This window comes from Aquarana catesbeiana, linkage group LG10, assembly GCF_042186555.1.
Source record: "Aquarana catesbeiana isolate 2022-GZ linkage group LG10, ASM4218655v1, whole genome shotgun sequence".
NCBI lineage: Eukaryota > Metazoa > Chordata > Amphibia > Anura > Ranidae > Aquarana > Aquarana catesbeiana.
The window spans coordinates 205,654,412-205,671,243 of record NC_133333.1 but is presented as its reverse complement, the minus strand read 5'-3'; the positions used below and the strand labels follow the sequence as shown (position 1 = coordinate 205,671,243).

The following is a 16,832-nucleotide window of genomic DNA, read 5'->3' as shown; positions in this document are numbered from 1 at the left end:
CCTGTCTCTAGTTACTGACTGGCTTGTCTGGCTACTCCCTGAACTCTGCCTGTATTGACCTCAACTTGCCTTCTGACCACCACTTCTGCCTGCTCCATTTGCTACTGTTCCACTGATCAGTTCCTGACCCAGCTTGTGAATGAATGGACTGCTGTGCCTGCACAAATTTGGGCTGCCAAAACACATACATGTGAATGTGTGAGGAGACAATGGCTGCAATGTAATTGGGGTGCTGTGATGTGTAAAGGGGCACTATGACATGAAGGGGACTCTAATGTAATGGGCATAGGTGTGCACAGCCTATTGCATTAGGGTGTGCACGTCAAATGTAATAAAACATGGACAGTGTTAGTAGAGCAGGGGACTTGTCAGTAGGGAAGAGGTTGTTTTCAGTAGGGCTGTGGATGGTGTCAGTAGGTTTTTTTTTTTTTTTTAAATTCTTTTTAGGAGCCCTGTTTAGGGGCTTTGGTGAACTATCAGTAGGGGAAATGTGGGCCACACGGGGTGATTAGGGTGTGCCCAGGCACACCCGGCACACCCCCTGCGCACGCCTATGGTAATGGGGGCGCTGTGATGTGTAAAGTGGCACTATAATTTGGAGTTCTCTTTTAGATAATTCTGTGTGTGTCTGATTTTTGAGATGTTGGGGTGAAGAGCAAAATTGCATTGGGGGGGGGGGGGGGGAGCGAAGAAAAAGTTTTCCCAGGGCCCAAACCATATTAAAGACGACCCTGACTATTGGACATTACATTTTTGCTTGCATCAAGATGCCTTATGGCCTTAGGGCATGCCTGTTACTTTTTGACTCAGGATTTAGCCAGTGGCTATTGACAGGCTCACGTGGGAAAGGAGGATTGAGAAAAAAAAATCCCTCTGGGGTTATATACGTGCATGCCTTTTGGCTTGACAAATGTCGTCAGTACCTTTCAGAAACTGATGGAACACTGTTTTGAGGATTACAACTTTGAGTCCATACTCATTTACCTGGATGACATTATTATCTTTTCAATGATATTTAGGGAACATATTCAGCATTTTGACCAAGTTTTTATTAGTCTGACACAGTATGGGTAAAGCTGAAGCTGATTAATTTGCATCTGGTCAGAAGCCAGATACAGTACTTATGCCTCATACACACGAGCAGATTTTGCGTCGGAAAAATCTTGGATGGTTTTTCCGACGGAATTCCGATCAAGCTTGGCTTGCATACACACGGTCACACAAAAGTTCGCTGAACTTTCGACCGTCAAGAACGTGGTGACGTACAACACTACGACGAGCCGAAAAAATGAAGTTCAATGCTTGCGAGCTTGCGTCGAATTGTTTCGGAGCATGCGTAGGAATTTTGCGCGTCAGAATTGGTACAGACGATCGAAATTTCCGTTCAAAACTTTTTTCCGGCCGAAAAATTGAGAACCTGCTCTCAATCTTTTGCTGGCGGGAATTCAGCCAGCAAAAGTCCGATGGAGCATACACATGGTTGCATTTTACGACCAAAAGCTCTAATCGGTCTTTTGCTGGCCGAATTTCTGATCGTGTGTACGTGGCATTAGGCCATGTAGTGGAGGCTGATTGGTTACTACCAATACTTTATCCCTAAATTTGCTTCCACAGTTATGCTGCGTACGCACAGTCGGAATTTCCGACAATAAATGTTCGATGTGAGCTTGTTGTCGGAAATTCCAACCGTGTGTAGGGTCCATCAGACATTTGCTGTCGGAATTTCCGACAACAAAAATTTGAGAGCTGGATTTCAAATTTTCCCACAACAAAATCCATTGTTGGAAATTCCGATCGTGTGTGTGGACAATTCCGACGCACAAAATTCCACGCATGCTCGGAATCAAGCAGAACTTCATTTTTCTCGGCTTGTCGTACATGTTGTACGTCACAGCGTTCTTAAAGTTTGGAATTTCCGACAACATTTGTGCGACCGTGCGTATGCAAGACAAATTTGAACCAACATCCATGGGAAATAAATCCAGGATATTGTTGTCGGAATGTCCGATCGTGTGTACACGGCATTACTGTGTGGACTGTCCACTCAGCAGAAGGACAATTAATCACCCTCCATCCAGGTCAACTGGTGGGATCCACTGAAGGAAGCTTTTGAAACCATCAAAGATCGTTTGACTATGGCTCCCCTGTTGGCATATGCTGACTATACAAAACCTTTTCGGGTATTACTGATGGCAGTTTTCAAGGACTAGGTGCTGTGCTTGCTCAAGAACAAGATAGAGTTTAGCATGTTATCACTTATGCTAACCATAGTCTGCAGCCTACAGAATGCAATTCCGACAATAATGCTCCATTCACACTAGCGCGTTTTTTGATGCATTTTGCATTTTGCAGAAATGCATGGGAATTTTTTAACATGGGTTCCTATGGAACATGTTCACATCAATGCCTTTTTGTATCTCTGCATTTTTGGAAAGGGTCAGGGACTTTTTTTCATGCAAAATGCAGCGTTTTGCATGTAATAGAATTCAATGTACAAGCATCAAAAACGCAAGTGCACCGTTTTTGCAGCGTTTTTGCCGTTTTTTTTTTTTTTTTTTTATTTTTTTTTTAGACTGTAAAAAAAAATCTGTAAAAAAAAAAACGCAAAACGCAAAACACGGTAAAAACGCTGCAAAAACGCTGCAATAACGCTGCTCAAAAACGTGGCAAGCATGAAAAAAAAAACTCCAAAAACGCTCAAAAGCAACATGCATAGGTGTGAATCGAGCCTTACAGCTCCTTCAGACTTGATCTGTTGGCTCTGGTCTGGGCCGTAACTGAGAAATTTGTAGAATACCTCACAGGTGGGCAGGTGGACATCTATACTGAAAACAACCCCTTGGTTTATCTAGAGTCTGCCAAACTGGGAGCCCTAGAACAGCCGTGGGTGGTTTGGTTAGCTTGTTTTAAGGAAGGTTGCACAGCAATGTTGGTGCTCTATTTCACTACCCTGTAGAGAGCAACAGCACGAGGATGTAGATCAGTCTCTAGAAAAAATTGAAGTGGCTCTTTCCAGCAGAATCTGTCCTCTGGTGCATCAGGCTATCTCTGGAATACTGCCTTACTGCAATACTGTGCCATTAACAACGGTATGTTACTTGGATACCAGTGACTGAAACAACTGATTGCATTTATTTTTGTCAATTACCGTATTTATCGGCGTATAACACGCACCGGCGTATAACACGCACCCCAAGTTTAGGAGGGAATTTTAAGGAAAAAAAACTTTTAGGAGGGAAGTTGAAGGGAAAAAAACTTACATTTAAATGCCCATCAGTGCAGCCTTCTCAGTGCAGCCTTGTCAGTGCAGCCCTGTCAGTGCAGCCTTCCCCAGTGCAGCCTTCCCCAGTGCAGCCTTGTCAGTGCAGCCTTCCCCAGTGCAGCCTTGTCAGTGCAGCCTTCCCCAGTGCAGCCTTGCCCCAGTGCAGCCTTGTTAGTGCAGCCTTCCCCAGTGCAGCCTTGCCCCAGTGCAGCCTTGTTAGTGCAGCCTTCCCCAGTGCAGCCTTCGATCCCGTGCTTCAAAATCGCAGACCACGATTTGAAAATGGCGCCGCCGGCGCCGAAATACACAGAGCCGGTCCTCGGCTCTTCTCGGCGGCTCTCGTTCACTTTCGGCTCCACTCGTAGTCCCTCCCCGGGATGGGCGTGACTGTGAGCGGAGCTATCCGAACCTAGCCGAGTACACTCGGCTAGGTTCGGGCGGCGCTCGAGTGAAGCCGAAAGTGGCCGAGAAGAGCCGAGGACCGGCTCTGTGTATTTCGGCGCCGGCGCCATTTTCAAATCGCGGTCTGCGATTTTGAAGATCTGGCAGCTCAGGATCGCAGGGGATTGGTGTATAACACGCAACCGCGATTTTCCCCTGATTTTAAGGGGAAAAAAGTGTGTGTTATACGCCGATAAATACGGTATATTACAATATACAAGAAACAATATAACTTTCTGGACTTTGTGTGATCTCTCTCACTTTTGGTACATCAACCCCTGGCCCCGCCTATACGCATTTACTGGTTTATTTAACAATACAGGAAAAAAAGCAAATATGAGCATTGCATTGCTAATGTTTACAGTGCATCTGGAAAGTATTCACAGAACTTCACTTTTTCCACATTTTGCTATGTTACAGCCTTATTCAAAAATGGATTAAATTCATATTATGCGAAAGAAGTTTGTTGGAAATCTTTGCAAATTTATTAAAAATAAAAAAAAAAAATCACATAAGTACATAAGTATTCGCAGCTTTTGCTCCATACTTTGTTGTCTATTTGAGTATGATGCTACAGGCTTGGCTTTGGCTTTCTGAATGCACGGTATATACACTTTAAAATAACTCCCACAACTTAGTAAACTGAGCCTATAAAAGATAAGTACAAGCATTTTGGGGTGCTTGCATTTGGATGTTAATAGGACATGCCCTTTTTACTTAACAGGTTCACTTTAGGGCCTTATGCATACTTGGCATACATGGCTCTGGTATGTAGCTGTGGCTGGAGGGCACAGGTGAACTGTCCGGCCCTTCTTCCAGCAGTCTGTCAAACTCTATTAAAGTGTGAACGGGGCTGGGTGGTGTATTCAGTAGTACTTCCATTTAGGGTGGTATGCTTCTGGGCATTTATCCCTGGGTGCATACAGCCCTAAACGTACATACTGCTAGATGCACCTCCCAGCCCCATCCAGTCACAGCAGCTGTCAGACTTTCATAAAGCTTGACTGGCTGCCAACCGAAGGGATAGACAGTTTGCCTCTGCCCTCCAGATGCAGCTAAGCACCAGAGCCTCATGCACCAGGGTTAATTGGATGAATGGAATTATTTTGATGTACATAACATCTGATTTTGTAATATTCCTGCAGGTCACGCTAAGGGTAAATTTTGCATTGACATGTCTGTTGGTTCTGTCATCCACCATCTCTATTCTGCATCCAATTTCTTCAAACAAATTGTTGTACTAAAATCCAATGAGAAATGTATCGTGGAACTGAACAGATGGCTACACGACCGCACTGGAGCGTATGATTGGAAGCATGCATCAACTGTTGTTGCCGATTTAGAAGAAAAGAGGTAACATATCCCTTAATGGTTCCACAATTGTTGGCTTTATTTTTCAGTACTTGTCTGATTTTTTTTAAACCATGCCATGTCTATTTATAGAGGATCTCTCACACCTGCAGAAAAGGAAGGGTGGGGGGGAAACAGGTAGCTGAGTCACGGTTTTACCACCTCCAACCAACCCACTGGAATTTTAACATTACAGTCTGACAGGACTAAACATATGCCATGGCTGTGTTGCTTTGCTTCATGGCTGTGGCAAGTTCAACTCGGCCTGCAGAGGGTGGGATTCGTACAGCAAAAGCAAACCAGACGCTGGCTTGTGGTGCGGTCCCACAATGTAAAATTGTCAGGTGTGAATACATTTCTGTTATTTTGCTATTTTTTTTTAGAGGTTTTTAAAATATTAACGGAAAACAAAATAACCCCTCCCCCTAAACTGCCCCTTTATGATTTTTTTCTCAATTGTTTTGTATTTTTAAATATAAAAAGAATATGTGCGCTTGCATTAAATGACATATACCACTATATCAACAATCATATACTGAAAATATGAGTAGAGTAAAATTATAAGTAAATAAAACAGTGAGTACGCTAAATGACACAGCTTAAAAATCTGTGCTAAAAAATATTGGATTCAGGTAGGATAAACTTAAATAAATACAGAATAAATAAATAAAAAACATTCAAATTCATGAATTGCTAGTGAAAATAACAGTGCAAATATTGATGCGTTAGGAAGTGCAAATATTGGTGATAAAGTTCAATCACTTCAAAAAAAGTGCAATGAAAACAAAATCGCATGAGGGAAGATCGTAGTCGCCAAAGGAAAAAACGCATATCCACAGTTCATTCAATGCAACCCATGTGAGTGAGGAAGGATGAAAGGGATGTGAAGAAACTTCGAGCCACCGGTGAGTCCAAGGGGTAATAAGGATGTACCCTTACCAGACAAGTTGGACCTCCTAAATAGCAAGGTCGTATAGGCATGCAGATATGGACCTCTGCAGGGACAGATGGATGGCGGCGTCTGGATCGACCAACGTGTGCCGCATTCCAGCAGGCAATGGTTCCAATACGTCAGCCTAGAGGGAGGCACTCACTCGTCCCAAGAGCCGTGAGTACAAAGGAAGTAAGAAAAAAAAAAAACTCCGATGGTGTAGTAGGATTATGAAAAATGTATTGCCTCATAAAAAACAGGGAACACATTTCCATCATACAATGGGTAAAAAAGTAAAAAGTTAAAAAGCCGGTATACAAATGAACACCCGTGCATAACTACATGGAGCTAACAGCGTGATGGCGTACAGTGCGTAGCCACGCCCTACATGTTTCGTCATAAATGACGTCTTCAAAGGGGCACGGGCGACGCACTGAGCCATCACCTTTATAGTAAACATCGACAACCAGACCTCGTTTTCGTCTGGACGTCTATCTTAACATTGAGCATGCGCAGGAGGACACCAAGCCTCGATATGGCGTCCGCTATGCAACGCAAAAAAACGGGATAACAACATAAGAAAAAGATTCCCATATGGCCAGAAATTAGTTATAAAAGACCCAAAACAATATATATTACTACGCTATGGTCCACTGTGCATAAGTGCAGACTTATATCAGCCGCACATTACAATACACAAGTGGACCACACTGTGCATATATGCAGATTTATGTTACCCGCACTGCAGTACACAAATGGACCACTGATCGAGAATGAAAACTAATCAACTTGCAGCAAAAAGGGGGGGTATCATAGCAGGTAAAAAGATAAATGTTTACTAATAAAAACATAAAACCATAGAGACTAGTTGGTGAGCAGCCACATATCGCCCTAGTGTCCTCCTCGCAATATTAAGAAAAGAACAAAAAAGAACAAAAAAATGGACTATATGTTAAGGACTATACATCAAGGAAGAGAAAAAAGGTATATCCTAGGCGTTATCAATAAATGCATTTATTTCGATGTCTACGTTCAGCCCCCGAGGTTTAAGACATCCAATCTTATATATCCACTCCATCTCTAACTTGGAAATGGCACGTCTTTTAGGTCCACCCCTCCATGATAACTTGAGTCTATCAATACCTATAAACATAGTACCCTTAAGGTCCTGCACTGTGATGGTACTGATTTGGGATGGATGAGCACTGTGATGGTGCTGATGAGCACTGTAATGGCACTCATGTGGCACGGATGAGCACTGTGATGGCACTGATGTGGCACGGATGAGCACTGTGATGGCACTGATGAGCACTGTGATGGCACTGATGGGCACTGATGGGTCACTGATGGGCAGTGTGATGGCACTGATGGGCAGTGTGATGGCACTGATGTGGCACAGATGAGCACTGTGATTGCACTGTGATGGTACTGATTTGGGGTGGATGAGCACTGTGATAGCACTGATGTGGCACTGATGGGCACTGTGATGGCACTGATGTGGCATGGATGAGCACAGTGATGGCACTGATGGGGACTGTGATGGCACTGATGGGCACTGTGATGTTACTGATGGGTTACTTATGAGCACTGTGATGGCAATGATGTGGCATGGATGAGCACTGTGATGGCACTGATGAGCACTGTGATGGCACTGATGAGCACTGTGATGGCACTGATGGGGCACTGATGAGCACTGTGGCACTGATGGGGCACTGTGATGGCACTGATGTGGTACTGATGAGCACTGTGATGGCACTGATGTGGCATGGATGAGCACTGTGATGTCACTGATGTGGCACTGATGTGCCCCTAGGACCCAGCCATCATGGACATTCCTAGCTGCATGAGCACAGGAGGCCATCATATGACGGCCTCCCAGACCTAGCCGGCCGCGCTGTAGCCGTCATAGCAATTTAACCACTTGACAGCCGTGCTATAGCCAAATGACGGCTACAGCGTGGTTGTCAAGTGGTTAAATTGCTATCATATAGCTATAGACAGCAAAAATATCGGAGTCCTCCAGCAGTGCAGAGTATTTCAGGAGAGGAGAGTTGGATAGAGGAAGGAGCAGTGTCCTCTACAGAGCAGAGTTTTTCAGAAGAGAAAAGAAGCTGATCTTATGGGCAGAAGAGGCCTCTCATATAATTGTAGTCAGGGCTTTCTTTGATGAAGACTGTGCTATAATAACTACAAAAATTGTTTTTCACTTGCAGCATACTGGAAACTCTCCCTGTAATGCCTGTATTATGTTTTTAGAGACCAACATGAGGACATAGAAATGCGCCTAAAGTCGTCAATCAAGCAGGTTTTGAAATGTGACTTTGAACAGGCAAACATAACCTCCCCAGTGGTGTTGCCGCTCGCTGACTGCGTTATCAGTGGTTTGCTAATCGATAATATCAGTAAAAATGAAGTTGATTATATGAGGAACCTGGAAAAGATCACAAAGCTGCTGAAACCCGGAGGCCACCTCTTACTTTTTTCATTAATAGATAAAAGTTACATGATTGTCAGAGGGGAACGGTTTCATTTTTTTAAATACAATGAGAGCTTTGTAAAAAATGCCTTAGATAAGCTGGGGTTAGTCATCGATTACTGCGCAGTAAAGAGGAGACGCTATATGAGTGATTTAAATGACTGTAAAGCTATTATGTTCACTGTAGCCCACAAGGGGGAGTAGCTGATTGTAGCTGACCGCATTCATCTCATTGTGTTACAACTGTGCTAAAGTTAGAAATATTAGTTTGCATTATTCTCAGTTTTAAAATTCTTGCCGCACAATCACTTAACCCGGTTCCATTTTTTAGAGCCTAACTAGCTGCTCAATTGCTATTACAAGCAGCGGAAGGGGAAATCCCCCCCCCCCATGCCTTCTGCGGCTCTCTCGGGCTCTCATGTCCCATCGGGTGACCCGAGCGTCTTTGATGGGCTGCCTGTAATGGTAAGCCCAGACATCCCAAGTCTCCCACGAGGTGCGGGAGTCTTGCATTTCTGCTGTGGCTCCTGCACACCCCCAAGCGCCTTGCGATCTCTCAGCAATGATCAGTGCGGCTGGAGGGACAGCTGTGAACATCGATCTCTCTGTATAGCTTTTTAGCTGACAGTCACGGGAGGGAGAGAAGGAGAAGCGGCTGTCAGCTAACTGCCACCCCCCCCCCCCCCCCCCCCAGAAGCACTGTGAAAAAATGTTGAAAAAGTGATTTACATTTTTTTTTTCTAAAGTGGTTACCTATAACGGCTTTTAAAATGTATAACTATGCATAGTGAAATATATGCCATTTGTCGCCGCTGCACGGCATGCGCAATTTTAAAGCATGACATGTTTGGTATTTATTTACTTGGAATAACATCATCTTTTATATTTTACAAAAAAATTGGGTTATGTATTGTGTTTTTTTGCATTAAAATTTAAAAAAGGTGTATTTTTTTCCGATAAATTGCATTTGAAAACCACTGCACAAGTACTGTGTGACATAAAAAATTGCAAAACCTACCAACTTATTCTCTAGAGCCTCTGCTTTAAAAAAATATATAATGTTTGGGGATTCTAAGATATTTTCTAGCAAAAAAAAAACAAAAACGATTGTTACATGTAAACAAAATGTGCTAGAAAAGCCTGGTCAAATGGCCAATGAATTCTTTGCATTAAGTTAAAAAACCTTCAATGCTCAGCCCCCCCTCCCCTTAAACCTAATTGAGCACGATCTCGATCCAGAGATGCGCACAAGAGCAGCATCTCTCTCAGCTCTCCCCTTCCTCATTGGCTCAAAAACAGCAGCTGTGACAGGAGAGAGTATACACTGAACATGTGAGGCCCAAAAGGACAGGATGGCGCTCCCTCCTGTCACACTAGGAGACGTTGGTCCCAATGGCTGCTGTACTTTTTTTGTAAAGATGAACTTACACTTTAACCACTTGCCGACCGCCTCACGCATATATACGTGAGCAGAGCGGCACGGGCAGGCAAAATCACGTACCTGGTACGTGATTGCCTTCCCGCGTGCGGGGGGTCCGATCGGACCCCCCCCCGGTGCCATCGGCGGTCGGCGTTTGGCTGGGAGAGTTGAGAGACGAGGGGGAGACCATCCGATCGTGGCCCCCCCTCGCGATCGCTCCCAGCCAATGAGAAACATCCCCTGCCTCTGTATAGTACACAGAGGCAGAGGATGTGATGTCATCTCTCCTCGGCTGGCCAGTTTCCGTTCCAGCACCGAGGAGAGAAGACATGTAAGTGCACAACACACACACACAACACAGTAGAACATGCCAGGCACACTAAACACCCCCGATCCCCCCCCGATCACCCCCCCCCCCCGTCACAAACTGACAGCAAGCAGGTTTTTTTGTTTTGTTTTGTTTTTTTCCTGATTACTGCATGGTGTCAGTTTGTGACAGTTAGCAGTGGTAGGACAGTTAGTATTAGCCCCCTGTAGGTCTAGGATACCCCCCTAACCCCCCCTAATAAAGTTTTAACCCCTTGATCACCCCCTGTCACCAGTGTCGCTAAGCGATCATTTTTCTGATCGCTGTATTAGTGTCGCTGGTGACGCTAGTTAGGAACGTAAATATTTAGGTTCGCTGTCAGCGTTTTATAGCGACAGGGACCCCCATATACTACCTAATAAATGTTTTAACCCCTTGATTGCCCCCTAGTTAACCCTTTCACCACTGATCACCGTATAACTGTTACGGGTGACGCTGGTTAGTTCGTTTATTTTTTTTAGTGTCAGGGCACCCGCCGTTTATTACCGAATAAAGGTTTAGCCCCCTGATCGCCCGGCGGTGATATGCGTCGCCCCAGGCAGCGTCAGATTAGCGCCAGTACCGCGAACACCTACGCACGCACCGTACACGCACCGTACACCTCCCTTAGTGGTATAGTATCTGAACACATCAATATCTGATCCGATCAGATCTATACTAGCGTCCCCAGCAGTTTAGGGTTCCCAAAAACGCAGTGTTAGCGGGATCAGCCCAGATACCTGCTAGCACCTGCGTTTTGCCCCTCCGCCCAGCCCACCCAAGTGCAGTATCGATCGATCACTGTCACTTACAAAACACTAAACGCATAACTGCAGCGTTCGCAGAGTCAGGCCTGATCCCTGCGATCGCTAACAGTTTTTTTGGTAGCATTTTGGTGAACTGGCAAGCACCAGCCCCAAGCAGCGTCAGATTAGCGCCAGTACCACTAACACCCACGCACGCACCGTACACCTCCCTTAGTGGTATAGTATCTGATCGGATCAATATCTGATCCGATCAGATCTATACTAGCGTCCCCAGCAGTTTAGGGTTCCCAAAAACGCAGTGTTAGTGGGATCAGCCCAGATACCTGCTAGCACCTGCGTTTTGCCCCTCTGCCCGGCCCAGCCCAGCCCACCCAAGTGCAGTATCGATCGATCACTGTCACTTTTTTTTGTAGCGTTTTGGTGAACTGGCAAGCGCCAGCGGCCTAGTACACCCCAGTCGTAGTCATACCAGCACTGCAGTAACACTTGTTGACGTGGCGGGTCCCATAAGTGCAGTTCAAGCTGGTGAGGTGGCAAGCACAAGTAGTGTCCCGCTGCCACCAAAAAGACAAACACAGGCCCGTCGTGCCCATAGTGCCCTTCCTGCTGCATTCGCCAATCCCAATTGGGAACCCACCACTTCTGCAGCGCCCGTACTTCCCCCATTCACATCCCCAACCAAATGCAGTCGGCTGCATGAGAGGCATTTATATGTCCTCCCGAGTACCCCTACCCAACGAACCCCCCCAAAAAAGATGTGTCTGCAGCAAGCGCGTATATAGACGTGACACCTGCTATTATTGTCCCTCCTGTCCTGATAATCCTGGTCTTTGCATTGGTGAATGTTTTGAACGCTACCATTCACTAGTTGAGTATTAGCGTAGGGTACAGCATTGCACAGACTAGGACACACTTTCACAGGGTCTCCCAAGATGCCATCGCATTTTGAGAGACCCGAACCTGGAACCGGTTACAGTTATAAAAGTTACAGTTACAAAAAAAAAGTGTAAAAAAAAAAAAAAAAACACAAACAAAAATAAAAAAAATAGTTGTCGTTTTATTGTTCTCTCTCTCTCTATTCTCTCTCTGGTGTTCTGCTCTTTTTTACTGTATTCTATTCTGCAATGTTTTATTGTTATTATGTTTTATCATGTTTGCTTTTCAGGTCTGCAATTTTTTATACTTTACCGTTTACTGTGCTTTATTGTTAACCATTTTTTTGTCTTCAGGTACGCCATTCACGACTTTGAGTGGTTATACCAGAATGATGCCTGCAGGTTTAGGTATCATCTTGGTATCATTCTTTTCAGCCAGCGGTCGGCTTTCATGTAAAAGCAATCCTAGTGGCTAATTAGCCTCTAGACTGCTTTTACAAGCAGTGGGAGGGAATGCCCCCCCCCCCCACCGTCTTCCGTGTTTTTCTCTGGCTCTCCTGTCTCAACAGGGAACCTGAGAATGCAGCCGGTGATTCAGCCAGCTGACCATAGAGCTGATCAGAGACCAGAGTGGCTCCAAACATCTCTATGGCCTAAGAAACCAGAAGCTACGAGCATTTTAGGACTTAGATTTCGCCGGATGTAAACAGCGCCATTGGGAAATTGGGAAAGCATTTTATCACACCGATCTTGGTGTGGTCAGATGCTTTGAGGGCAGAGGAGAAATCTAGGGTCTAATAGACCCCAATTTTTTCAAAAAAGAGTACCTGTCACTACCTATTGCTATCATAGGGGATATTTACATTCCCTGAGATAACAATAAAAATGATTTAAAAAAAAATATGAAAGGAACAGTTTAAAAATAAGATAAAAAAGCAAAAAAATAATAAAGAAAAAAAAAAAAGCACCCCTGTCCCCCCTGCTCTCGCGCTAAGGCGAACGCAAGCATCGGTCTGGCGTCAAATGTAAACAGCAATTGCACCATGCATGTGAGGTATCACCGCGAAGGTCAGATCGAGGGCAGTAATTTTAGCAGTAGACCTCCTCTGTAAATCTAAAGTGGTAACCTGTAAAGGCTTTTAAAGGCTTTTAAAAATGTATTAATTTTGTTGCCACTGCACGTTTGTGCGCAATTGTAAAGCATGTCATGTTTGGTATCCATGTACTCGGCCTAAGATCATCTTTTTTATTTCATCAAACATTTGGGCAATATAGTGTGTTTTAGTGCATTAAAATTTAAAAAAGTGTGTTTTTTCCACAAAAAATGCGTTTGAAAAATCGCTGCGCAATTACTGTGTGAAAAAAAAAAATGAAACACCCACCATTTTAATCTGTAGGGCATTTGCTTTAAAATAATATATAATGTTTGGGGGTTCAAAGTAATTTTCTTGCAAAAAAAAATAATTTTTTCATGTAATCAAAAAGTGTCAGAAAGGGCTTTGTCTTCAAGTGGTTAGAAGAGTGGGTGATGTGTGACGTAAGCTTCTAAATGTTGTGCATAAAATGCCAGGACAGTTCAAACCCCCCCAAATGACCCCATTTTGGAAAGTAGACACCCCAAGCTATTTGCTGAGAGGCATGTCGAGTCCATGGAATATTTTATATTGTGACACAAGTTGCGGGAAAGAGACAAATTTTTTTTTTTTTTTTTTTTTTTTGCACAAAGTTGTCACTAAATGTTATATTGCTCAAACACGCCATGGGGATTTGTGAAATTACACCCCAAAATAAATTCTGTTGCTTCTCCTGAGTACGGGGATACCACATGTGTGGGACTTTTTGGGAGCCTAGCCGCGTACGGGACCCCGAAAACCAAGCACCGCCTTCAGGATTTCTAAGGCCGTAAATTTTTGATTTCACTCTTCACTGCCTATCACAGTTTCGGAGGCCATGGAAAGCCCAGGTGGCACAAAACCCCCCCAAATTACCCCATTTTGGAAAGTAGACACCCCAAGCTATTTGCTGAGAGGTATAGTGAGTATTTTGCAGACCTCACTTTTTGTCACAAGGTTTTGAAAATTGAAAAAAGAAAAAAAAAAAATTTTTTTTCTGGTCTTTCTTCATTTTCAAAAACAAATGAGAGCTGCAAAATACTCACCATGCCTCTCAGCAAATAGCTTGGGGTGTCTACTTTCCAAAATGGGGTAATTTGGGGGGGGGTTGTGCCATCTTGGCATTTTATGGCCTTCAAAACTGTGATAGGTAGTGAGGAGTGAAATCAAAAATGTATGCCCTTAGAAATCCTGAAGGTGGTGCTGGGTTTTCGGGGCCCCGTACGCGGCTAGGCTCCCAAAAAGTGCCACACATGTGGTATCCCCGTACTCAGGAGAAGCAGCTGAATGTATTTTGGGGTGCAATTCCACATAGCCCATGGCCTATGTGAGCAATATATCATTTAGTGACAACTTTTTGTAAATTTTTTTTTTTTTTTTTTTTTTTTGTCATTATTCAATCACTTGGGACAAAAAAAATAAATATTCAATGGGTTCAACATGCCTCTCAGCAATTTCCTTGGGGTGTCTACTTTCCAAAATGGGGTCATTTGGGGGGGTTTTGTACCGCCCTGCCATTTTAGCACCTCAAGAAATGACATAGGCAGTCATAAACTAAAAGCTGTGTAAATTCCAGAAAATGTACCCTAGTTTGTAGACGCTATAACTTTTGCGCAAACCAATAAATATACGCTTATTGACATTTTTTTTACCAAAGACATGTGGCCGAATACATTTTGGCCTAAATGTATGACTAAAATTTAGTTTATTGGATTTTTTTTATAACAAAAAGTAGAAAATATCATTTTTTTTCAAAATTTTCAGTCTTTTTCCGTTTATAGCGCAAAAAATAAAAACGGCAGAGGTGATCAAATACCATCAAAAGAAAGCTCTATTTGTGGGAAGAAAAGGACGCAAATTTCGTTTGGGTAGAGCATTGCATGACCGCGCAATTAGCAGTTAAAGCGACGCAGTGCCGAATTGTAAAAAGTGCTCTGGTCAGGAAGGGGGTAAATCCTTCCGGGGCTGAAGTGGTTAAGCATTTAGCAAATATTGATCTAACTATCTATAGCCAATGATCATCGGGGCAATTACAGGGTCCTCTTTATCAGGGTCATAAATTAAGATGATATTAAACTATAGCATAAGATGTAATAATTGAATAATACATTAAAAATTTTTTTTTTAAAAATCAATGTATACAAATTCCTAGTGGTTTATAAGAAATAATAATAACAACAAACACTGAATTTATTAAATATGTGTAGAAATAAATGCATGGGTTTTGTGTTACAATAGTATAACCAATAAATTACTTTGTTAATTAATTATTTGTATTAACTAATAATACATACACACTGCTAGGGATAAAAAGAGTATTTTAATGAAAATTATTTTGTTGTTGGCAAAATAATGCTAAATCTGAAACTGTTAAGTTTGCTCATTAAACTAAATAGAAGGGGGTATTAAGGATAGTCAAGATTATTTATTTAGAGTTATTTGTATTTGAATATATAATTTTTTGTTTCTGCTTTTGATTGTTAATTGTGTATTGTCACTTTAATTGTTTTATTATTCTTATTTCTTTACTGTCTCTTTTTTCTTTTCATTAAAACAAAAATAAAAAGAGAAAAACAAATGTGGCTATTTTGGGTCTGTTTTTAGTACCAGGGCGGTCCTAGGTAAATGATTGAAGCTTCTGTAACTTTCATTTAAAACCTATTGAATCCTTAAAGTGACCCAATCACTGTTTTAACAAACTTACAATGGCAGAACCCTGTAAAGAAAGCAGCATTACCTGTCCAATAATCTGTTTTCTGAATCTTTGCTCTGTAGGTGAGATCCCTTTGACAAGGTTACTTTAAAACCAAAACCTTAATTTTACTTTCCCTGTGGACTTTTACCAAAAAAGGTAAAATGTCACTATAATCTCCAGTCTTCAGCAAAGCAAAGTCCTACCTAGATGGCTGCCCCACAAGGAAACACTGTGCAGAGCAAGGAATGGCACATACAGTAGTTACATTGTTAGTCAGGTTGTTCAGCCAACATAAAAAACAAATAGAAAACCAACATATACTCTACAGTTAATCCAGATGAAATAAAAAAAACAAACAAACCCTATAAAACATGATCCAATTTCCTTTAGATGGGGGAAAAAAATTCTTCCTGATCCCCCAGGAGGCAATCAGATATTCTCTGAATCAACTATCTCTGGTGCTATTACCCATACATCTTAATATCTGTTGTATTTTGTGAATTTAGGAATGCATCCTGGAATTTTTTTAAAACAAATCTGTATTCTCTGAATGAGAATGCAAAACTTCCTCTGATTGGCTGAGCAGGAAATCGTGATGTCATTCACCCGCCTCTCCATCTCAGCCAATCAAAGAATACAACGCAGAGTGGTGCTCAGCCTGAGTTTTTATCTGGAAGTAGGAAGGTAAGTCGCACCGTGCTATATACTGTAGCTGAGGACAGGGCTGCCAACAGGCAATACCACTGGCTCTCCTATACAGAGCCTGGGCCCCATCAGCTCAACAGGGGGGGTCTGGGCAACATTATTGTTCATTTATGGGCTTATGCAATCAGTTTTAATAGATGGCCACCATTCATAGGCTTGCCACTTGCCAGGACTTAATTACATTTCCCCAGGCCTCTCAGTTGAACAGAAGCAAAAAGGGAATGTTTCTTAATTTTTGGCATGCAGGTAAATAAGCTGGTAAATGCATAAGCTGGCCCTGCAGGTCTCGATACTCAAAGTTCCAGCCAGCTGTGGCCACCCCAATCCTTTCCCTGATGGAGTGGTTTTAGCTGCCTCCGCTCCCTCATAAATGCTTAGGGCTGAAGACGAGGCTGTGTCTTCTTTCTATTTTTTCTGTACCTAAACGTGATGGATCAGAGGTAGCCTGATGT

General features: G+C 43.0%; 1 protein-coding gene across 1 annotated transcript in view; it reads left to right on the top strand.

Annotated features, from left to right (window-relative positions):
* The window catches only part of LOC141111144 (nicotinamide N-methyltransferase-like), a 77,208-nt gene extending 63,727 nt beyond the window's left edge, over positions 1-13,481 (top strand). Inside the window, exons 2-3 of the mRNA XM_073603185.1 lie at positions 4,849-5,056; positions 8,241-13,481. Of these exons, the coding sequence (XP_073459286.1) occupies positions 4,849-5,056; positions 8,241-8,664 (632 nt within the window). The 3' untranslated portion in view covers positions 8,665-13,481. The remainder of the gene's footprint in view (positions 1-4,848; positions 5,057-8,240) is intronic.
* The last annotated feature ends 3,351 nt before the right edge of the window (positions 13,482-16,832 follow it).